This window comes from Biomphalaria glabrata, chromosome 5 (assembly GCF_947242115.1).
Source record: "Biomphalaria glabrata chromosome 5, xgBioGlab47.1, whole genome shotgun sequence".
In the NCBI taxonomy this organism is placed as follows: Eukaryota; Metazoa; Mollusca; class Gastropoda; family Planorbidae; genus Biomphalaria; species Biomphalaria glabrata.
Window position 1 is genome coordinate 5,537,577 of NC_074715.1, and position 24,203 is coordinate 5,561,779.

The following is a 24,203-nucleotide window of genomic DNA, read 5'->3' on the forward strand; positions in this document are numbered from 1 at the left end:
CACATCTTGCCAATGTGCTTTGTATCCGCTTCCATATCACAGTTCATGTATTCCTGGGCCGTCCCCTCTTCCTCTCTCCTTGGGGGTTCCAGGTTAGGGCTTGCCTTGTTATGTTAGATGCAGGCTTGCGAAGTCGTGACCTATCCATCTCCAGCGTCTCTGAAGGATATCTACTTCAATGGGCTGCTGCTTTGTTCTTTGCCATAGTTCCTCTTCCGAGATCTTGTCTGGCCAGTGGATCATAAGAATCTTCCTCAGGCAAATATTGAGGAATACTTGGATTTTTTTCATGGTGGTGATGGTGTTTCTACAGGTCTCTACTCAATAAAGTAGTATTGGCTTAACAATGGTGATAAAGAGCCTAATCTTGGTGGTGCTTATTTCCCTAGATCTCCGGGTGTTCTTCAGCTGATGGAAGGCTGCTCTAGCTTTACCAATGTGGGTTCTGATATCTGCCTCTGTTCCTCCATGGTGGTCTATAATACTGCCGAGATAGGTGAAGCTTTCCACCTCTTCCAGCGCCTCACCTTGGACTGCAATGGGTGTATTGTTGAATGTCTTTATCTTGAACACCTTGCCCTTCCCTGTTTATGGTAAGATCCAGTCTAGCTGAATTCTCTGCAACAACATTTATCTTTTCCTGCAACTGCTGTTGTGTGTGAAAAAGAAGAGCCAAGTCATCTGCAAAGTCAATGTCATCTAGCTCTTTCCACAGTGTCCACAGTATACCGTTCCGCTTCTGGTCTGTTGCTGTCATTAAGAGCCAATCTATGTCTAGTAGAAACAAGAAGGAAGAGAATAAACAGCCTTGTCTCACTCCTGTTTGGACTTCAAATGCCTCTGTCAGTTGTCTGCCATGCAATTTTCTGCAAGTCATCGCTTCGTATGACTTCTTGATGATATTTGCAATTTTTTCAGGCACTCCATATTGGCTCAAAAGTCTCCAGAGTCTGTCCACACTATCAAATGCCTTCTCATAGTCTATAAAACTGACGTAGAGAGGGGAGTTCCATTCCATGGATTGTTCCGAAATTATGCGTAGTGTTGCTATCTGATCTGTGCATGATCTCTCCTTTTGAAAGCGGCTTGTTGGTCACGGAGATGTGGATCTACAGTTGGAGCAAAAGCGAGTGATTTAAATGGCGCCTAAATCAGAAATGTTTGAGCAGGAAATAGTCCTTAAATTTGATGGCTACCAAACCCGAGAAGGAAAACTCTGAAATAAAATCTATGCTGACTTGTATCTAGGCCTATACCCAAACATGGGAAAGAGTCAACCCTGGCCGAAAATCAGAAGCCGCTGACCCGTGTCTTTCCTTTGTATATACCACCTGCCTTCAGAGGGAGAAGACATCGTTCAATTACGTTTATAGCTAATGGCCAGGCTTTCATGTCATTTTTATGAGATGAACCGTAGTTTCTTTGCGACTAAATGAGGCCATAATTCATATAGTATATAAATTAAGATAAAATTTGTTAACTCTTTAAAAAAAATAGCCTACATTTTATGTAATTTGTTTTTCTCAATGACAAATATTAATGTTGAACATTTTCATCTGTATTTTTTTGAGGAAAAATTAGCATTTTGTTTTTTAAACGGCTACAGCTACAATTTTCATCTCACGTATAAAACACTTTAAGTTGACAGCATCAGACCTCTGTGTATCAAACTCTCGCCAAAGAAAAAATAAATAAAAGGTCAATATTGACAAGGGAGATCAATCTGCTTGTTTGTAACTTGTCAAAACATCACAGTCCATATCGTAGACGTAGCACGTAAGAAGTGTCTCTATTAACTAAATTTGGTCGTTTTATTAATATAGTGTTACTCTAATCAAAAGTGGGTAATTTCTCGATCATACCCAAAAGTGAATAGATCTTTTTGTCAGATATACATTTCGCTGTTTTATTTTGTATTTGTTTCTTTATGTTTTCTTGAGTCGAAGGGTCCCAAACACTGTCAAACAGTGATGTTACAATACATTATTATAATACATGATACAATAATACAATATCATGAAATATAATCATGAATATCCAATATCATCATATATGTAAAATTGTAATGACAGTAGGCCTACATATAGAATAGCCTCTAAACTCTAAGAGATATCTAGATCATGGAATTCTCATAGAGATCTATATATAGATGAGATCCAGATAGATAAATTCTTGTCTAGACTATATTGATATATTGACTAGATCTATAGTAGGCTATATCTAATCAAGATCTAGATCTATATTCATACATAACATAAATATTGAGATATTCTATTTCTAATATTGGCCTAATACTATAGTGCCCGCCTAGACCTAATGCTAATGCAAGGTCTAAATAAAGGTACCAGATCTAAACACAAAAAAAATATTATGTTCCTATTCTAGTTGCAATGGGAAAAGATAATCTCTCTCGAGATGTAAAATGCAACAGAGATATGATCATCATTATGTCCTGTATGTTTTTCATATTGTCTTAGAAACAAAATGAAACAAAAATAGAAAAAATCAAATACACTTTTTTTTCACAAATATTATAAAAAAAAAACAAATGATCAATGTATTTTACCATTGTGTCTTGCACTTCTTTCCTATAATATATTAGCTGTGAGGAAGCATGTCAATATTGTTGTCAAAGTTCACAATATGAATTCATTAAACAAGCTATCTATAGAGAAAAGAAAAGAAAAAAACGCCAATTACTGTCATTAATATGAAAACTACAGGATTTAGCTCCCTTTCTGCTTTATAAAACAAAATAAATTAATTAGTACTAAACAATTAACTAATTGGTTAATTTTTGGATTTACTCATGTATTATCAAGGAATATGAATAATTATGCAAAATTTTAACTTTAACTGAGATAGGATGTGGGAGAAAAAATGTGTCAAAATGTAATGAAGAGATTTAATCCATACATAAATCCACATCTCATTAATAATAATAAGGCTTGTCTTCTAGTCCAAGGCTCTTTTGGTGCAAATTTTTTTGATAGAAAAAATGGGAGTTTTCCTGGATAACCACAAATTTTCAAGGGGGATAGTTACTAAAACTAACATAACTTTTTTATTTCATTAAATAATCTAACATATTGAATTTTATTTTAAAGGAAAATAAATGGGCTACAAAAGTGTATAAATAAAATAAATTATTATAAAAAAATAATTGTTTATTAGTTTTGAAATTACCACAGAAAACAGAAATATATAAAAAAAATTCATAAAAAATTTATATACTTAAAAGATTATACCTTTTAATTAAATATTTAATCCATAAATATTATAAAAATCACAAAACTAAACATATATTGTCACTTCAAATTCCATAAAAGATGAATAAAAAAGCACTATGCAATTGTATTATTTCCATTTTTTTGGGGTCTTGGGAAATAAACTAAAAAAGAGGAACCACTAATACAATGTTGTCTTTTTTTTTTAAACTTGTTTGTCCTGCATACAATTTAACTACCAAAACAAAGAACAATCCCTCTTATATCCGGAAAATTAAAAAAAGAGAGGAATAAAAAGTTTAAAATAAAAAAAGATAGTGAAATAAATTTGTTATACCAAGTTACTCACTGAGAGTAACACCACACTGACCAGGGCTAGCAAAGTTACTTGTTGAGAGTAACACCGCTCTGAAAGAGTTAAAATGAGGAATGCAGTATATATATCTCAGTAAGTAGCCTTTATTCCCCTTATTTCCATATCAAACAAAATAATAATTCACCAACAATTAATTAACTAATTGTTTAATTTTTGTATTGATTCATGTCTTGTCAGGTTAATGAATAATTTTACAAAGTATTAACTTGATCCAAGAATGGGAATGGTGAGAAATAACAGACAGAGTGGTTGATAAAAATAATCTAAACCTTAATTTATTTGGTATGTGGTATAGTATAGTGAAAAATGTACTGTGTTTTTTTATTATTATTACCAAAATGGCCTGTACCAGACAGTGCCTTCCATCACTTGTGTTAGTAAAATGCTTGCTTTTCTTTTACAAGATTAGATAGGTCATACTATAAGTATTAAAAATGTATGATAATGGCTCTTCAGTAAAGCTGAAATAATTATATTCATCAATGCTACTTAAGAAAATTTAAATTCTTCTACATATTTAGTACCATCGGTGGCCAATTCTACACCCTTTGCAATGGCACTATTAGGTGCTCAACAAATTGCTATAGTTTTTAAAAATAACAAAATGCTGTGTAGCTTAAAATGCCATAAAGCTCATCTAGTTTAAAAAGCAATGATAGAAATTGGATGGATGCCTAGTCATGCAGTATGTGCCCTGCACTGTTGTTTAGTTGTCTTGTTGGTATTAGGTTCATACCCTGCCCGCTGCAATCCCCCTTGTCCTTTGGAAGGTTTGGTTTAGGAAGTAAATTATATTCAACTTTGAAAGAACATCAGAAACATGTAAAACATTTTACAAATAGAGCATTTTGACATATGTAAGTATATCTAGTATTGATCATTAAGGTATTAAAAAAAGACAACCCAAAATTTGCTCAAACCATTTCTTGCTGATTTAAGCTGATCATCTCCAGCCATTATGCAAACTGGCTGGCCAATGTGAAGCAATAATGGAAATAAAGAATAAATTTGTACATATATATATATATATTGAGCATGACATACAAAAACTACTTTAATTAATTGTAAATCTAAAATTTAGTAATAGATCTAATACATTTTCGGCTTACTAATAGATGTTTGTAAAAATGTTCAGACACTGAAACAGTAGACTGTAGATGTCAGCCAACATCTTTATCAGCACTGCAAGTGGAATTCAAAGTCAAAACTTACAATTGTTGAAAAGACTTACTCCTGGAGATGTAGTTCAGATATCTACAATAACACACACACACTGGGCCATTTATGTTGGTAAGTTGTATATAACTTATATGCATATTGAATGAAAATGTCTTCAATTCTGAAGATTAAAGATGACTGCAAAACCAGTTGCGACCAGCATATTTTTCCACATGCTTTAAAAGTTTAAATATCAGTGTTTTTTAAGCCCATAACTGACTGCATTTTATGTCCAATACATACATGAGATTTTTTTTTTTAAATTATTATAAGAAGACTATTTATTACCTGCCAGTTTACCTTTTTTTCCCAGTATATATTATTAAAAAATATTTTTAGAAAAATAATGTGGATTTATGTCTGTTTTTATTGCTAAGTTTATTAACTCACTCTGTCTATACATGTCTCTAACACCAAATATGGGATTAAGCTGAAAATTTGCACAATTATTTATTTTATCTGACAACACAAAAAAAAACTTACTAGTTAATTAACTACCTGTATTGGTAGTTAATTATTTTGTGTGGTATCTTAAACAAGGGAAAGAAATTGTACTTGACCAAAGTGGTGGTATAAGCTGAATTAGTTTCCTTTATAGGTCATCACCGTAAAGTAAGTTTGAAACAAACAATAGCACATCTACAATCTTGTATTTTCATAGTCACCTCATTAGTAGAGTGGTTAGTATGTCGGCTTGAGGAGGTGTGAGCCATGATTTCGAATTCAGGTTGTTCCTCTCTTTTTTTTTTTCATATTATAAATGCTTTTAAAAAGTGATTATGGTAAAATTCACCTCGATAATTCTTTCCCCTTCCCCCCCCCCCCCCCCCACCTATTTTTCAAACTGGTCCAGATAAGTGATAGGATCATAGCATATTGATAAAACAAAAAGCATGAATTAGCACTAAACAAAAACAATTAATAAAAATATTTCCGATCACACAGATTTATTGTTGATCTATTAATTTAATGACATAACTGATCCGAACTAATTGATACAATTACACTTCCTATAAGCTTCTTTTTCTAGTTAGAAAGAAATCTGACTCTAAGCAAACACTGTAGATGAAAATTAATTCCGTACACTCACTTAATTGTTTTACTTTTTTAAATTTCAGGTAACGGTAATGTTATTCACTGCAGCATTAAAAGTGGAAATATTGAGATCAAGGAAGAATTACTTTTGCAGTTGGCTAAAAACCATTTAATAAATGCAGACTATCAAGCACTTGCTCCATATGAGTATGTTTTTTTTCTAAGTAGGATTAGTTTTAGATGTATGTTACTGTCATTCAATAATTATAAAAGTAAAAGTTTCTCTTTCAGACCTTGCAGATGATATTTGGCCATCTGTTTCTTTGGCCAATGGTTAATGAGCACAGTATCATGTGGCCAGCACAATGACCAACCATCTTTACTTTCCACAACTCAAGTCAGGTATCCTTTAGAGTAGGGTGGACTAAGGGGTACCCTAAAAATCCCAAAGCTCAAAACCCCAGTCTTCACTTAGATTCAAACCAAGGACCCTAGGTTCCTAAACCAAGCGCTTAATCACTAAGCCACTTTGCCCCATTCAATAATTATAATCAGTTTTACTATAGCATGCATCATGTCTGTTGATCCTATTTCAGTTTTGAACATGTAAGGTGAGGATGTCTCTGGGAAAAGACTTCTGTTCTGCCTTTAGGCATTAATCAAACTGAGTCTAACCAAGTATATTTACTAATTGGTTTTGATAAATTATGGTGTATCTAAAGAAAACATGAAGCTCATCCTAGTATCAAAATGTATAGAATTGGAACTTAATTCTCCTGCCACTTTTAGCCAGTAATAATGACAACAAATCAAGGATAGACAAAGTGGCTTGAACAAATCACAAACATTAAAGTGTTTTTTTGTTTGTTTATTTTATTTTATTTTTTTTGAAGGAATATGTGCAATCTCTAAGATAAGATAAGACAAAAAAGCTGTCTTGCCATAAATAGGCATTAAAAATGTTTCTAGAATGGTTTGCTAGAAAAATTTATAGGGCTAGAGGGGTTAAATAAATCTTTAGTTCTCTTGGACTAGTCTAGAGACGAAAACTCTTGTACCGATATACTAATTTGGTTTACTCTTATAATTTTACTCATACTTCACTTACTGAACATAATAAACTTTCCATACTGCAAACATGTTTTCTTTCACCATAATCTTTTTAATCAGTCTGAGTTAAAATCGACATGACTATTTACTGTTTATGATTTCAAAACTATTGACAACATTGTCTTACATACATAGTACATACATCTGTTATGAGCCTGACTGCTGTAAGTAAGATTGTTTTTGCAGACCTTTTTTTTTGTTTGTATTTGTTCCACAAGTTATCATGATGCTTGCATGGATGTGGCAAAATATGTAGGTTACAGCTGGGGCTGTGCAGCCACTGGAAATACTGCATTCCTCACTAATCTTCGGACTCGAAGACAAGCCTTACATGATGCTTGCCCTGGATGTGGCAAAATATGTAGGTTACAGCTGGGGCTGTGCAGCCACTGGAAATACTGCATTCCTCACTAATCTTTGGACTCGAAGACAAGCCTTATTATTATTATTATTATCATCATACATGATGATGTACAACAGAGTGGATATTTTTCCTGATGCCTCTTGCAAAAATAATATAAATTTTAAAAGCTCTTCTTGAAAGATTTAAGCAAAGTCTCATATCTTACTTGAAAACATTCTTATATTCAAACATGGATTAAAAATAAAACATTTTTGATCTCTTAAAAAATAATTGACTGGCCCCTAAATGCCACCCATTTGCCAGATTGATGCCCCTCCTCAATCATCACAGTACCTAAGAGCACATGCCATACAGTTTGCTTGGTTAGAGATGAGTAACAAGTGCAACATCCCTAACTCATAACACCTGTCTCATTTCTGTGTCCTTGAAAAACTAACATTTTTCAAAAGTATTTTAATATATTGGTTTTAAACAGCACTCGAAAGCAAAACAGAAACAATGTTGTCATGAGAGCCAGACGTGAGTTGTATTATGGGCCAGGAGAGTGTAGATTTAAAAATTGTGAGCAGTTTGTTTTCTGGTGTAGACATGGCAGAGAGTCACCATTACAGGTTTGAACCATTAATAATTTTGACTAAAGTGGTTAGATGAACATTAAATTAAGACTTTGATCCATATGGTATCTATTAGAATTCATGTAAGACAGGTAGATGTTTTTATATGTCTTGAATACAAATGTTTGAAGTCTTACTTGCAATGCCATAAGTGTACTTTTGACCATTTAAAAATCTCCAGATTTCAAACTGGATTCAGTAGCCAAATGCTCTTTTGTTATTCACCATGCTCATGTGTATATTCCCATTCTGATAGACACAGCGGAAACCTTAACGTACCACCAGCAAACAATGGTTATGTCTGCACTGGATGTTGCAAAATATCTAGGTCACAGCTAGGACTGTGATGTCACCTGAACTACTAAACTTCTCATTAATCTTCAGACTTGAAGACAAGCTTTAGTAGTAGTAGTAGTAGTAGCAGTAGTAGAAGTATAGTAGAAGTAGTAGTAGCAGTAGTAGTAGAAGTAGTATGTTGATGTGTAGGCTATATAGTATGTCATCTAGAACGTTCATTCATGAGACATTATTCTAAGCAGTATTATCATATGTGTAATATTTTAAAACGTGTATTACTGTCATTTAGTAATTATTATCAATTATTGTTATTATTACTTTTATATAGTGCTTTCTCCATGTTATAATACTGTAGCATGCACTATGCTTGGGCTCCTATATTTTTAACAGTAACCCCAAATCATCAAGGAATTTCTGCTCTTTTTCAAGATTTTCGGCTAATGATATTCAGACTGCATTTATATTCATTGTAGGGAATATGAACACATTTTCTACAGTATATCTTTAAATGAAGGATTAATATAGATTGTGTAATTACTATTTTTCCTCAGAATTTCTATGACCCCTGGAACCCAAGGCCTGACTATGACAAACATAAATTATCTGAATGTAATAATTTTAATGTCATAAGACAGCTAGAACCTGGTGATATTGTCAAGGTCAAGAAAAGTGTGTTCAGTTTTCATGGTGTTTATGTTGGTAAGATTATAGATACAGTTTTTGAAATTCTGATAATAGATGATGCATTGTTTTTGTTTTTGATCTTTATGATACATCTCATCACTGATTGTGGTATTGTCTGTGGTTGCTACTAACCAGCTTCCTTATGATATCTCATCTCTGGCTGTGGTATTGTCTGGGGTGTAGCCTCTAACCAGCTTCCTCTTGGCATATTGGTACTAGGCTTATATAAAGGCTTAGAGTCATAAATATGCTTTTTTTGTTCATTTATTAAAATAGTCAAATTAAACTTCCAATATTGATTTGGTGCCCTGGTGTCAAACACCATTTAGGCGATTTTATAGTTCTTTATGTTGAAAAAATTAATCCTGTGAATCTGTCTACTAGTCATTGTTGATTTAGGCTCTGAACATAAAATGCTAATGTCATTATACAATAGTATCATTTATTTCTGAAGTAACATGTTTCTAGACCTGTACAAGATAATTAATTAAAATATAATAATAATAATAAACAAGATTACAAAGAGAGTTTGTGTTACACAAACTCAGAGGCGGCCCCCGTCGAAGTCGGATCTCTGTCGGATCTGCATATTCGCAAATAATATTCAAGAGGTGATTTAATTTTGATGGTCAAAAGTAATAATGTTTCAAAGATTTGCCGTAAATTTAAATTTAAATTAAATAAAAAATAGTAGATTAGTTTTAGTATATTAAAACATTGCAATATTGATCAAAACGTTTGGAAATGAAAATCTACACTTTTTTTTTACACTTTAAGTTTAGAAATTGAAATTCTACATCTTAATCTAGTCTATGTTACTATGTTAGTTTAAACTAGATCTAGAAATTCTAGATCTAGACTCTAAAATAATTTTAATTAGAATATAAATCCAGATCTAGATATACTGTAATAAAAATCTAGATCTAGTTTAAAAAATCTAGATTAGATCTAAATCAAGATATCATTCCTTTTTTAAACGCGCGTCACATAACGAGGCTTAATAAACATTACTATACCGAGTTCTTTTTTCATTTCATTTGAAGAATTAATTCCATATAACGTCAGAGGGAAAAAAAACACTACGTCACACTGTCTAGCTAGACTAAAAATCGCCTTCATCATTACCAGCCATTTATCGAGTGTTCATAGACTTTGGTGCACCGAGTGCGTTCTTTAAGCATTTCATTTAAAGAATTCATTCCATATGACGTCAAAGGAAAAAAAACACTACGTCACACGGCCTAGCTAGAATAAAAATCGCCTTCATCATTACGAGCCATTTATCGAGTGTTCATAGACTTTGGTGCACCGAGTGCGTTCTTTTAGCATTTCATTTAAAGAATTCATTCCATTTGACGTCAAAGGAAAAAAACAACACTACATCACACGGCTTAGTTAGACTAAAATATGTTTTCATTAATCCGAGCAATTTTTCGAGGGTTAATAGACATTGGTGCACCGAGTGCGTTCTTTTAACATTACATTTAAAGAGTCCATTCATATGACGTCAAAGAAAAAAAATTCCATTACCTCACAATAGGCTAGTACCGGTACCATAAAAAAATGTCTTTATTTACACAAGATATTTAACGAGGGTTCATAGACATTGGTGCACTGAGTTCTAATAGAATTTATTTAAAGAGGATCAAAGCTGCATTGTTTTTGCGTTTTGTCTGTCAATCGGTCTGTCCGTCATCTTGATATTAAAAAAAAAAACAACTAAAAGTTATTAAAAATTGATTAACCTTTATTTTAGGTTTCAAAACATCGCAATAATTTTTAGGTATGAACACAATTGAAAAGTTTATATAATAGATTGTTCCGGATGTTTGTATAAATAGTAAAAGAAAAAGAGAATTTCAGATAAATGTAATACCGTTAATTTAATTTTTTGGATGGTCTCGTATAAAAATTAGATGTACTACAGTCATGTGGAGAGATTTTCATACCTTACTTTGGTGTTTGGATTCTGTTTTCCTTAAAAATCGGAACATAATATTAACGATAATTAGATTTTTTAATGTTTTAGGTAGAAAGTTAAATGTACTGTAAGAGAGTAGTGAGTTAAAATATTTTTCATAAAAATCCGTAAAAACATTATTTCGTAAATGAGAAGATTATTTGTTTATTAATTAAAAGAGGGAGTTCAAACAATTATTTGGCGTTAGTAAATTTTTAAATAAATTCGGAAATTTCTGGCGACGATTTGTAAGAAACAAAATCCGGAACTTTCTTTATCGATTACAAAACTTCTATGTTATATTTCAGCAAGAAAATTAAATGTCTAAAAAGTAATTTTCAGTTATCAATTCTAGTAAATTACTTTTTTTTTAAGCCCTGAACAACCTATTGTCGATATTTTTAAAATTTGTTTAAAGATGAAAATACGGAACAATTTGATATTGATAACCAAATTATAGTGACGCATTGTCAAATAATATAAGTGTAATATTAGTAAATTGTGCGATTTCAAACAATCATTAGGCATAATTCATGTTTTTTAAAACAATATCCGGAACATTTTTACACTTAATGAAATATAAGTCAGTATAGGGATTTTTATTTAGCATTAATATGCTATTTACATAAAAAACGGAACAACATATTATTGATAATGTGTTTTGCAACGTTTAAGCATGGAAATGGAATGTAATATAAATTAGAAAAGCAAACAAACATTTGTTGGCGTTGATTAGTTTTGCAAAAAAAAAATCCGGAACAATCAATTTTAGATACTTAAAACTATTGAGATGTTACGGGTAAATCAGATTTTCAATAGCTTTTAGAGTTCTAGTTTTTTTAATCTAATCGTGACGGACAGACCGAGCAACAGACAAAACGCACAAAAATAATCTTCTTTTATTCGGATGGGGGCACTCAGCAAAAAATAAATAAAATCTGATTTTTTTTAAAGTTTAAGGAATTGGTTTAGCACCTGATCATACTGCGACGTTACGCTACTGCACGAAAATCGCTGCATAAAAAGTCCATTTTAAAAAATGTGCGTGATATTTACATACAAAGTGCATTATTAGCCTTTATAAACAAACAGAAATGTTTTCTTTTAATTTTAGCAGCTAGTTGACCAGAAAAAACATCTTTAACTATTATTTATTTTTGTTGTAAACATTTCCTGTACATTTTAAAAATATATTTGACTTAGTGATACTGAAAATACACAAAAATTGTCCATCTTTGTTAGCATATTGTAACATTGCCTCCCTTACATTTACGTAATTGTTTTAGAATTGGTGTATTTTTATGAAAAAATCGCTTGCATAATTAATTTTATAAATTAAACGGTTTGCTTTTAGAAAACCAAAAGTAGCCGTTGCACCTAAACTTTTCAAGCCGCATTTAATGATGAAATAATATTTTTCATATCTCTTCTAGTTTTCGAGATCTGAGTGTGACAGACGGACAGACAGACATTTTGCACAAACCTAATAGCGGCTTTTTCTCCTTACGGGGGCCGCTAAAAATATCTTGAATACAAATGTTTGAAGTCTACTTGCAATGCCATAAGTGTAGTTTTGACCATTTAAAAATCTCCAGATTTAAAACTGGATTAAGTAGTCAAATGCTCTTTTGTTATTCAACATGCTCATATGTATATTCACATTCTGATAGACACAGCGGAAACCTTAACGTACCACCAGCAAACAATAGTTATGTCTGCACTGGATGTTGCAAAATATCTAGGTTGAGGAGATTTTTCTTACAATTGTGCATTACAAATAACACAATATTATAGTAATAGCAAACACAAAATAAAAATAATTAAATCACTTTGTTCAAATCTTTAATGGCCAATGGAATAAAAGAGTTCTTGCAGTCAAAGAAGAACAAATTTTAGTAAAGAATCCACACAATTTGTATACAAATTTACTAGTTAAGTTAATAATATATACAAATTAATTATATTTCAATCTACTTCTAGATTATTCCCCCCCCCCCTCTAGTATGTTGTCTGATTTGGTGGGATTGGGAGGTGGGGAAGGCATCTATTCCGACACCCCCCCCCCCAAGCATAATCTTTCCAGTGGGGGGCGGTCCATAGCATAATCAATTAAATATCTATGTAATTAAAACTTGTTATTTATTATGTTATTCCCCTGCAGCCAATTGGGTGGGGTGGGTGGGGGGAATACATCTACTCCCCTTCCCACCTAAACCCTTTGAGTGGGGGGGGGGGCGGTCCTACTTTTATTTAGAAATCATAGTTTGTGAACAAAATTAGTTGAATTACTATATAGTTGTTATATTATGTCGCTACAGTTCTGGTATCTTAGCTGATTCATTGATGGGGGGGGGGGGGGGGATTGCCTCTACTGCCCTCTTTACTCTAGCCCTCTGGAGTGGGGAGGGCAGTCCTATTTTTATGGAGAAATCATAGTTTGTGAACAAAATTAGTTGAATGTATATTTAATATAAGATACATATTGATGTTTTAACCAATTTGTATATTATGTCGCCCACACACTCTGATCTCAAACTTTATCTTATCATCATCATCACTCCTTTGAGTTTCTCATGGAACATAGGGCCTCAACAAAAACATGCCACCCTCCACGGTCTCTCTCTAGTTTTTTTATGGTTTCTCAGCTCTTCCCGGTCTTCTCTGCTTCTTCAAGTACACTGCGTCGCCATGTTCTTATTGGTCTTCCTCTGCGTCTTGTTCCCTGGGGTTCCACTCTAAGGCCTGCCTAGCTCTGTTGCTGGTATCTTTTCTAAGGGTGTGACCAATCCATCTCCACTTCCTCTCTAAGATCTGCACTTCTATATTTTTCTGTCCACTCATCTCCCACAGTTTGGTATTTTCTACTTTGTCCTACCAGTGTATTTTTAGGATATTTCTCAGGCATCTGTTGATGAAGGTGTGTATTTTTTTTTGTTGTTGCTTCAGTTGTTCTCCATGTTTCAGAACCTTACAGTAAATTTTATCATATGTAAATCTAAAATGAAATAGGATTGTACTAGGTGGGAGGGGCAAATACATGCAATCGCCTTCCACCTATCGGACAAACCAATACTTTTTTCTTTTTCTATTTTGGTTAAGAAATTACTAAATGAAAAAAAAATTGTCATGAATATAATTTATATATGCTTTAAATTAAATTCTTATATCAAAGAATTCGTTAATGCCATTAGCAGAAATTATAAAAAGGAGCGAAGATTAACATTTTCACCCTACCGCCCTCTCCCCTTCCAGATGAAAACATGACATTTTAAAACAGAATAGTCAATCATGGCGACAGAGTTTATGTAATTGCACACGAATTTATCTTAGTTATTTTAACCCTTTCGTCACTATGCAGTTGTCTACCACAACTGTTCCATCCCTAACAGAAGGGGCATAACTCCGTATTTTTGACAACATATGTTTTTTTAAAAATTCACAGAAAAAAAAACTAATGAAGCAAATTAAGTCAAATTTTGAAAGATTACGGACCAATGGATAAACCAGAAATAATAACAATACAAGACAAAAGTACAACAAAAAAAATGTCTATGGAGCACTTGACATTAAGCATGACTTGGATGTATCAGTGAAATTAAGAGAAACATTCTCCTTTACAGAGTCTTATTTGGCAGAGATTACACCCATAAACAGTTTCATGTGCTCTCTTCCTTTTTCTAAATTGTTTGTTCTTCATACACCATTGTTTCCCACCATTCGAATGAGCCTATGAACAAGATCACTCATGCCAACTCCTTGAGTTGATGGTTGGAGATCGCTTTGCTTCCTTTTACGAACAATGTTTCCCTTTAGAAGGGCTGTGCTTATCTCAAGCCAAAACTCTAGATGTCCTAGTGATAGGCTTTTGGGTCTGGGCCTGTGAGAGGTAGCATAAATGATCCAGCTGTTGATGACAGCAGTCTGGAGGAGAAATCGAAAAATGTGTCTCCACCATATGACAGATTTCCTTCCTACTGGATAGTAGGATGAGAGCTGATCAAATCTGTCAGCACATCCCATCAATTTGTGTTAGGTATTAATAGCAGATGGGACTTTCACTTGAAAGTTGCCACCTGGTCCTTGACGAGTAATTTCAGCGGTACCTGAAGTGGTGTTGGTACTCAAAAGAGTGACACAACGTTTATCCTTCCAGGCTGTAGCAACAAGATTCCCTTTCTACCTAACCATGACGTCACCTTTTTTAAAGTTTTTTTGATGCCTTGGGTTTGAGATCAAGAGGCCAACCTTTTCTGTTGAGTCTTATTGTGAAACAGCAATAGGTTTGCTGCTGCCAAATGTCCTCTGCTAACCGAACAGAGCTAAAATAATTGTCAAAGAAGAAATGATGTCTCTTTCCTAAAAACCTTTCACCTAATTTATTTACTATATAATGTCCAGTTCGATGAGGCATAGGATCCTCAACTTTACCAGTATAAATACTGAAATTCAACAAATACCCTGTTGCGCACCAGACCTTAATGCCCCAAGGGTTAGGTTTCCCTTTGATGTACTGCTTCCACATGAGTTTCCCATTGAAAGGTATCATTGCCTCATCTATACTAATATTTTTTCCAGCACCAAATCTTGTAGCAATATTAGCCCTTATTAGGTCTAAAAAAGGTCTCAATTTGTGTAAGGGATTATGGCCAGGGTGACCTCGAGTTACAAATGTTGTTGCATCATTGAGGTGAAAATACAGAGATAGTTTTTCAAATCTTGTCTTTCCCATAGAACCAGCCACCCCATCAACTCTCAAGCGTTCATCTGATGCCCAGTACATTTTGTATTCAGGTAAAACATGAATACCCATAGTAATATAGATATGAAACAGCAGCTTGATTTCTGAAGCAGTTGTAGGTTGCCATGCCCTGTCAACTTTGCCTTCTTTTTGTTGATGATAATTGGCATATAAGTTAGTTTGCTCAGCTATATGCTCATAAAAATGTTCAGGTATTAGTAGGCTAAAATAATCATAAGGAATAGCATCATATGGTAGATCATGTATTTCAGTAAAATTCTCTACCACATCAGTAGAATTAGCACTCCACTTTCATTGTTTAGATCTACTAGATCTAGGCTTGTTTCATCTTCACTATCACTAGAGTCGGACCCAAACGGCTCCAATAGAATGTAAGTATTGTTAGGCACTTAGTTTATATTTTAGTTAGGTAGAGACGCACCATAGTAGACTCATATTGAATGGGACTAGTGTTGCTTTGACTTAGTGGGGTTGGAGGCTTCTAAGAGACAGAAAATCAGTTAGTGATAGGATTCAATAGCTTAAATACGTGTTTTATTGACTTAGACTGTGGCCTTTTCATGGATTAAATAGTATCTTAATTGTTCATCAATGTTTCAGACTCATCTCTCTACTTGTTAAATCAAGAAACAAGAAACTCATACATCTGCTTAGTAATTTGTCATGATCTGACAAGCATCAACAGTTCACTTCAAGACAGACAGGCACCCATCACAATATCACTTTCCCCATCATTATTTTCAGGTTCTAGATCTAAAACTTGTGTATTACCTTCGTAATCGTATCCAGTATTATCTCTAAACATACTCAAAATATCTTCCATTTTCGCCATTTTCAAAAAAAAAAAAAATTCAATCATACTAAGAAAGACTTTGTTTTGGAAAACATAGAATTCATACGAAATTTTTCATCATAAGAGTAACAATTGAGATGAGTTCTGACCCCAAATATTCTTTTCCTAGTCACCTTTTTTTTAACCATTACTCATATTGATATTTTTCTATTGTATAAAAAAATTGAGACTATAACATGGTATATACTTGGGACTATAACTGACAATATATACTTGAATCCTTAAAATGTAAAAAATTTAGAATAGGATCTAATGGTCAACTTAATTTCTCCTCCCACTTCCGAAATTTTTTGTTTAGAGCTTTAAATTATATTTTTGTAACAAAACAAAGCTACAAACAAACCTATTGAACAAAATGTATCACTTACAAATTTTTATTTTTTTTTTATATTATTTTTCTAATAATTTTTTACGGCGGCGATCCTCAAAGTCTTAATCTAAATATGTGGCATATCTTATCTTTTCAAGGAACAAAACAGTTGTATTTGCATTATAGTAAATGCCTGTAAATTCATTTTTCAAGTAAAACATTGTTGAAAAAGTCCTATAATAATAAGGACTAATGAGAATAATGAGCTGTAAATGTCAGGAGAATGCGTTTCTACAGTGAAGAATGCAAGAAAACGCTTTTGGCATCTGGGCTTTGCCCCGGATCCCACTGGGGAGCTTTCCCGGACCTCTTAGCTGTCAAGAGAAAGGCTACAACAAGGCTGTGGGTTTGTTGGGTTTTTTTGCCGGCGATCCTCAAAGTCTTAATCTAAATATGTGGGGTATCTTATCTTTTCAAGAAACAAATCAATTGTATTTGCAATGTAGTAAGGGCCTGTAAATTCACATTAGCAATATTTTTCAAGTAAAAGAATTATTCAAAAGTTCCTTTTTAATAGGATGAATAATGAGCTGTAGATGTCATGAAAATGCGTTTCTGCAGTGAAGAATGCAAGAGAGACGCCTTAACTTGGATTTTTTGTGTGCGAGAAACACTGCTTTATTTTTTAATTCTAATATATATGCTACGCGCGTTAGGGTCAGGGTTTACTGGGCATTAGTGTTAGAACTTGAAAGTTCTGGATCCACTAGTGCTGCAGTGTGTGACATTGACTTATTAGTTGAACTCACACTTGTAGTGCATTTTTTTACTAGTGCATCATATATTTTTGTATATATATATACTATTCAACCAGCGGCGCAGCATACGCCGCTATTTTGTAGGGCCAGCCTTAGGCCACTGCAATCTATGCGACCGCAGTGGGCCCCACACTTTCATAGGACTCGCGCTAATTTTAGGTGTATAAATTATTAAATTAAACCATTTTATAACATATAACAGATTTTCCGCAGCCTCCTGATTTACACTATAAGCAATGCTCGTAAAGTAATTCTGTACATAGTAAAGAATGAATAAAATGCAAAGACAAATTTATTTTCTAATACAAACTCTTAATTTTCACTTTTTATACCTACCCAAACGTGGCTTCACAAAATATGTTTCGCATTGGGCCCCAATGCAAAATCTGTTCGCATTGGGCCCCACAATGGTTAAGTCCGATCCTGCTATTTAGTGATGGGCAAATACAGAGTAGATTACTTGTTCTCACCTACCCCTCTTTTTTTCGCCACTAAATTTGTGTGGGGTAACTGTAGTCTGACTTGCAGAAATAAAAGAGTGATCTTTCCATGACTTCTTGGTCAGAATGGTTAAGTCTGGCCCTACATTTTAGTGATAGGCGAATACTACTTGTTCTCTGCCCCCCTCTGGTAAATACTACTTGTTCTCCCCCCCCCCTTTTTTTATTTTTGCCGCTAAAGTAACGTTGGAAACTCTAGTCAGACTTGCAGAAATAAAAGAGTGATCTTTCTTTTACTTCTTGGTGTCAGGAATGGTTGAGCCATGAAGACAATTATATATATATATATATATATAGTTGACCCACGGCGTAGTATACGCAAAAATGGAAAGATTTGGTAATTCTTGCTATTGAGCGTGATCTATGCAGGAAATAGAATTTGTATGATATACTGTATGACATTGCTACAAGCAGGCTCGTAAAGTAATTCTGTACATAGTAAAAAATGAATAAAATGCAAAGACGAATTTATTTTCTAATACAAACTATTAATTTTCACTTATTGTCCATATTCCTATCTAAACTTGGCCCTGCGAAATCCATTTCGCATAGAGCTCCACAACTGTTAAATTTGGCTGTTATTTAGTGACAGGTGAATACAGAGTAGATTACTTGTTCTTTTTCCATGGCTTCTTGGTTACAATGGTTAAGTTCGTCTATATAGTGACAGGTGAATACTACTTGTTCTCCCCCACCCCTTTTTTTTTGCTTTTTAAATTATGTAGGGTAACTCTTGTCTGTCTGACTTGCAAAAATAAAAGAGTGATCTTTCCATTACATGGTGTCCAAACTCTTGAGCTAGAGAAGAGAATTATATATATATATATATATATATATATATATATATATATATATATATATATATATAGTTCATCAAAATATAAGTTAACAATAAAGATAACTTTTCTTTGTATTGTTAGAGTCTAAAAAACTAAGTACCTATATGTATACTAACATTTAAGCATGTCATAAAAGTCTAGCAATAAATGTATGTGTTGTAGTCATATTTTAAATTAGGATCCTAGTCACTTTATTCTTTTTTTGTAAAAGTATTAGTTAAGATATTTTGCTTTTCTAAAACATATCACATTTACAAGTTTCTATGATCATTTAGGTGATAACAGAATAGTTTATGCCAATGGACCATTCAAAAGCTTTTGTGTACTAGCTGCTGCATCATTATTTAAAAGTCCTTCTTATGTGCAAGTGCTTGAAGAAGACATTTTTAATTTCGTTCGTGGAAATGTTGCTGAGATAGCAAATGATCATGATACTTATGTTAGGTGAGTTTAAAATTACAGTACTAAGGAAAAAATTGTAATCAACCTAAAATAAGCTCATAGATACGTTTAAAACAAACAGAATCTCTTTCATGTCATTGTTGATTTCAAGAAGCTATAGACAGATTCTGGCTTGGAGTACCCCAGCACTCTGGCCTGCAATGGAAAAGTAAAATGTTTGTTGTAAAATGTTTGACATGTTTCGGATGTTCCTTCAGAGTTGAAGATAGTTTACTTCCAAGTCCAAACCTCCCGCAGGACGACAAGGATGGGAGCAGGCAGGGTTTTAACCCTCGAACATCGATAAATCCCAACGACAGTCCAGCACGCAAACCACACGATCAGGCAGCCACGACCAGATCATATATATATATATTGATACTAGACAGATATTACCCACTGCCCACTGGCCTTAACTTGCGTATTGCTGATGTAGTCACTGATTTAGTGAATTAGAAACAATTAAAGAAAATAATAATGTTATAAGTAAAGAGAATGCATGAATTCATGAATAAAAAAATATTATTGAATGGAGCTAAAAATAGCTAACTGACCTGATTTCAATTCTTTATGAAAACATTGGCGAACGAATGTAGATCTATGTAAAAAATGCTTTAGAAAAACAAATTTTCATAGTAAAAAACTATCTGCACAAATTGTAGTTTTTAAAATTCGATCAAGATCCTTTCGATCTTTTCATGTAAATATGGTAAACATAGTCTAGATTGCCCTAGATCGATGAAGTTATAATGCTTTCATAGAGTTGGTCAACTTTTTTTTTGAGGGTCTTAAGTTTGTTTTAGGGCTGCAATACATACACTTTGGTCTAAGTTAGGAACATTTTATCAAGATTGGTCAAACGGTTTTGTAATTTCTATTTCTAACATATATACATACATACATACATACGCCTTACTTTCTACTTTATAATATATATATATATATATATATATATATTTATATATATATATATACTATGCTTTGCATGTAACAAATATATAACAAATAGTATGTCGATGTGTATATATATATATATATATATATATATATATATATATATATATAATTTAAATAATTCAGAACCTTTTTGACCATGGCTTCTAGTGCAGTATACTTCTACAATAACATTTTTGACTGGTTTAAAACCATGGAGTGAGACAAGGCTGTCTAATTTCACCAACACTTTTAAATATCTTCCTTGAAAGGATAATGGAAGATGCTCTTGAAGAATTACTATCTTAGGCTTTTATGCCATATTGGCACTTTTTAAAAATTCCACACTATTTTGCTGGCTCTATGCTGAGTCACCGATATCATTCTATGAGGTGAAAAACAAGTGTCAAATGTTGTATATACCTTGAAGCTATCATTTCAGAGAAAAGAACCAAAACTGAACTACTGGCCTCAACTGTTGTTCTGAAGCTCAATACAATCTAGAAAAACAAATGTATAGCCCTCAGCATTCAAGTCAGGCTTATACACTTCGTGATCATGGCAACATTCTTCTATGATAGCAAATCTGCATAGTTAGAGTGGAGGATCCTACCCATGGAATCCAGATGCTGTAGAAGGATCCTAGGCATCATTACAAAGGCTGCACCACAAATGAGGAAAATCAAAACAGAATCACAATGGCAGTTGGGCCCCATGATGACCTGCTGACCACTGTTAAAAAATGCAAACTTAAACTGTAAGACCATATTATGATGTCCTTAGGGCTTGCAATAAACTTTAAACAGAAAACAGTACCAAGAAGAAGAAACAGAGAAAGTGATGGTCAACATCAAAGAATGGATGGGCCTGTCATTGAAAGACATCTACTCAAGACAAGACAGAAAACAATAGAAAGAGCCAGTCAACAGATCATGTTTGGTACCCCAATATTCTCTCAGACTTAGGGATAGGTGAAGAATGTATAAGTATCAATAACTTCCAAATTATGGTGATATTTGATGCATAACCACTAATGACATTTTTGTTCATAGACCATTAGACAGAGATGTGATTGTAAAAAGAGCGCAAGGAAAGATTGGAGTCATCCCATATCACAGTCTCTATAAAAATTGTCAACATTTTGCATGCTGGTGTAGATACGATTTTGAAAAAAGTTCAAAGGTGAGTCCCAGTACTTTCAAAACTTGTAAATACTGAAATTTAAAACCCTTCCTTTTTATTACTGGAAAAGGTTTAAGCATCTCGATGCTAACTAATAAAGAATTTCTAATCATTATTTCATCATTAAAAAAAGCGCAACAACAATGATGTACTTTTAAATACTTTGCTCAGTAGTTTTCTAAATAATCATCTAATTTGACCCATACTTCTAACCAATGCCACCAATATTACTTTTAGCCTGTTTGTGTCTTACATGTAGTTAAGCAATAAGGAATTACTTGAATGAAGCAAGCTTCAGAAACCTAGACAAGTAAACATTAGCCCAGCCACAAAATGTCAAATAACAAACATTAGATGTTTTGGTTTTAATAACATTTATTAAACTTGTAAGAATGGAAACATTAAGATTGGCTCTACCAAATAAAACTAAATGATAATAAAACTAAAGATCTTAAATTATGTCAATATTGTCAGGTCTAAAAGACAAAGACATTCTAGCTGAACTCAATCAAGTTACTATTGGAAACATTTTAACTCTTCTTTTTTTTTTTTTACAGACTTGGTACATTATTGGTATTTTGATCTTAGTATCTGTCCTTGTTGGAGCGATTTGGAATGGTCCAATTGGTATGATCATTACTACAGCATTGATGTTAATCTACTTACTTCAACAATACAGAAATAGACCCTCAATAGGTTACTATCACTGAGGTAGAATCATGTTAAGAGTGTAATTATGATTTTACAGTAGAAATCAATCTATTAGTATTATGATGTCAAAACAAAAAGTGGGCATGGGTCTATTTAACCAAATTATAAGGATTAACATCTGTTTAAGTAATCTGTATATAATTTTTACAATTAAAGAAAGTTTTCTTAATCTGCTGCTAGCTTAGTTATTGTTAATTTGTCATACAGCATTCCTATCAAATCAAGCAATCCTTTCAATTAAATAAAATTATCACAATATTAAAAAGATTTGTTGAGCCCAAATGAATTTTGTTTTCTTTAATGTATGCTCATATGAAAAAATTGACCAAATTATTTTGTACAAGCTTACAATTATATTAGAATATTTCTTTTGCTTTAAGTATGCTATCACTTCAGGTCCTAAAGGTAAAGTAAAGTTTATCTTTTAGACCTTGCAATTTATAGGGCAGATGGTGCAAAGGTAATATGTTTCTCTGATCGATGGTTAATAAGGGTGTCATGTGGCCAGCATAATGACCAACAGCTTAACTGAGTTGGGTGGCATACTAAAAATCCCAAAATTCAAAATCCCATATGATTTAAACTGAGGCCATCTTGGTTCAGAAGCCAATTGCATTACCAATCATCCACCACCTCCCCATCTTGACATGATTTTATTAGCCAAGATTAGTGAACATTGTTTAATATAAGATTTTAATTGCCAAGATTTGTGAACATTGATTAATATAAGATTTTGGTTTCTTATAGTTATAATGTTTTTTGTTTGGTGTAATGCACAAATTGTAAGACAAATTTCCATATGGACAATAAAGATTATTATTATTATTTTATTTTTTAGGACTAGTAAACATTGTTAAATATAAGATTTTATTTTCCAAGATTAGTGAACATTGATTAATATAAGATTTTATTTGCCAGGACTAGTGAACTTTTTGTTTAATATAAGATAAAGATAACAAAGTTCTCACAACTTTCTCTTTTTATTTTTGTTGCAAAAATTAAGGCTATTAATATACAAATGTTAAATTTTTACAAATGTTTTACTTCAATGCAATTTGTGTGCAAATGTTTCTTTTTTATTTGTATATACATGGTCTACCTTTAAACTCACTCAAAACTAATGCCTTTGGCATACAGTCATCTCTTATACAGAATAAGTGCTCTACAGCTGTTAAATAATAGTGCCTCTGTCCACACCAGTGTTTACTAAATATGTTGTTTGTGGTGTAGTCTCGCCATGATCTGCCAGTGTTGGAGCAGTAACAAATAGTTTTAGTTGCTTTCAGTAACTTTCTAAATAAACAGCTTTTTCTCACTGTCATTTTGAAGACCTGACAGCAAATGGTTTCCAAAAGAAAACAATGACAATGGACATACATTAGAAACAAAAGAGAAATGCTATTTCCAAAAAGAAATAAAGATGTGGGGAAATGAACCTAAACCTACACCCTGCAGACAATAATTGTGCAGTTGTGCCAAAATATGTGGTTAATAGCTGGGCTTGTCGATGACTTACTCAATCTTCAGAATAAATAAATAAGCTATATTATTATTATCATTATTATCATAAGAATGATATTTTTATCCAAATGAAGAATATTTATATAAAAATGTTAAATTCAAAATTTCTTTTGTTTTTAATTCGTCTCTTTTTAACTTCTTTCTTTTTAAGTGTATTACATTGATTTTTTTTTTATTGTAATACATTATTGATAACATTTTGTGCTTAAAGACATTAATTAATTCAATTCATAAATAACTTTGTCAATTTAAAATTAATTTTGTATTTCATTGTTATTTTAATTTTTTAAAATTGTATCTGTGATTTACTTTTTGTGAAACAAATTGTTGTTAGAAACATATCCTACTACATTGCTGTGATCAATACTAATGTGAATTCTGTTTAATGTTATTTTGTATAATTTTCAAAGTTCCCAACTCTGGTTGTTGAATTTTAGGCAATAAAATGTTC

The 24,203-nt window shown here is 32.7% G+C and overlaps 1 protein-coding gene across 7 annotated transcripts; it reads left to right on the forward strand.

The window, feature by feature from the left end:
• The first annotated feature begins 1,630 nt into the window (after positions 1 to 1,630).
• On the forward strand, positions 1,631 to 24,137 carry LOC106078936 (phospholipase A and acyltransferase 1-like). 7 transcript variants are annotated; one of them, XM_056030292.1, is made up of 9 exons: positions 1,631 to 1,776; positions 3,477 to 3,675; positions 4,739 to 4,893; positions 5,940 to 6,063; positions 7,806 to 7,941; positions 8,793 to 8,940; positions 19,240 to 19,408; positions 21,391 to 21,520; positions 22,078 to 24,137. In XM_056030292.1, the coding sequence occupies exons 3-9, from the start codon at positions 4,761 to 4,763 to the stop codon at positions 22,228 to 22,230; spliced, it is 993 nt and encodes a 330-aa protein (XP_055886267.1). In that variant the 5' UTR covers positions 1,631 to 1,776; positions 3,477 to 3,675; positions 4,739 to 4,760; the 3' UTR covers positions 22,231 to 24,137. The 7 variants fall into 7 exon arrangements, with proteins under 7 accessions (XP_055886267.1, XP_055886272.1, XP_055886269.1 ...); XM_056030297.1 differs by having other exon boundaries at positions 8,793 to 8,910; XM_056030294.1 differs by having other exon boundaries at positions 1,638 to 1,776; positions 3,612 to 3,675.
• The last annotated feature ends 66 nt before the right edge of the window (positions 24,138 to 24,203 follow it).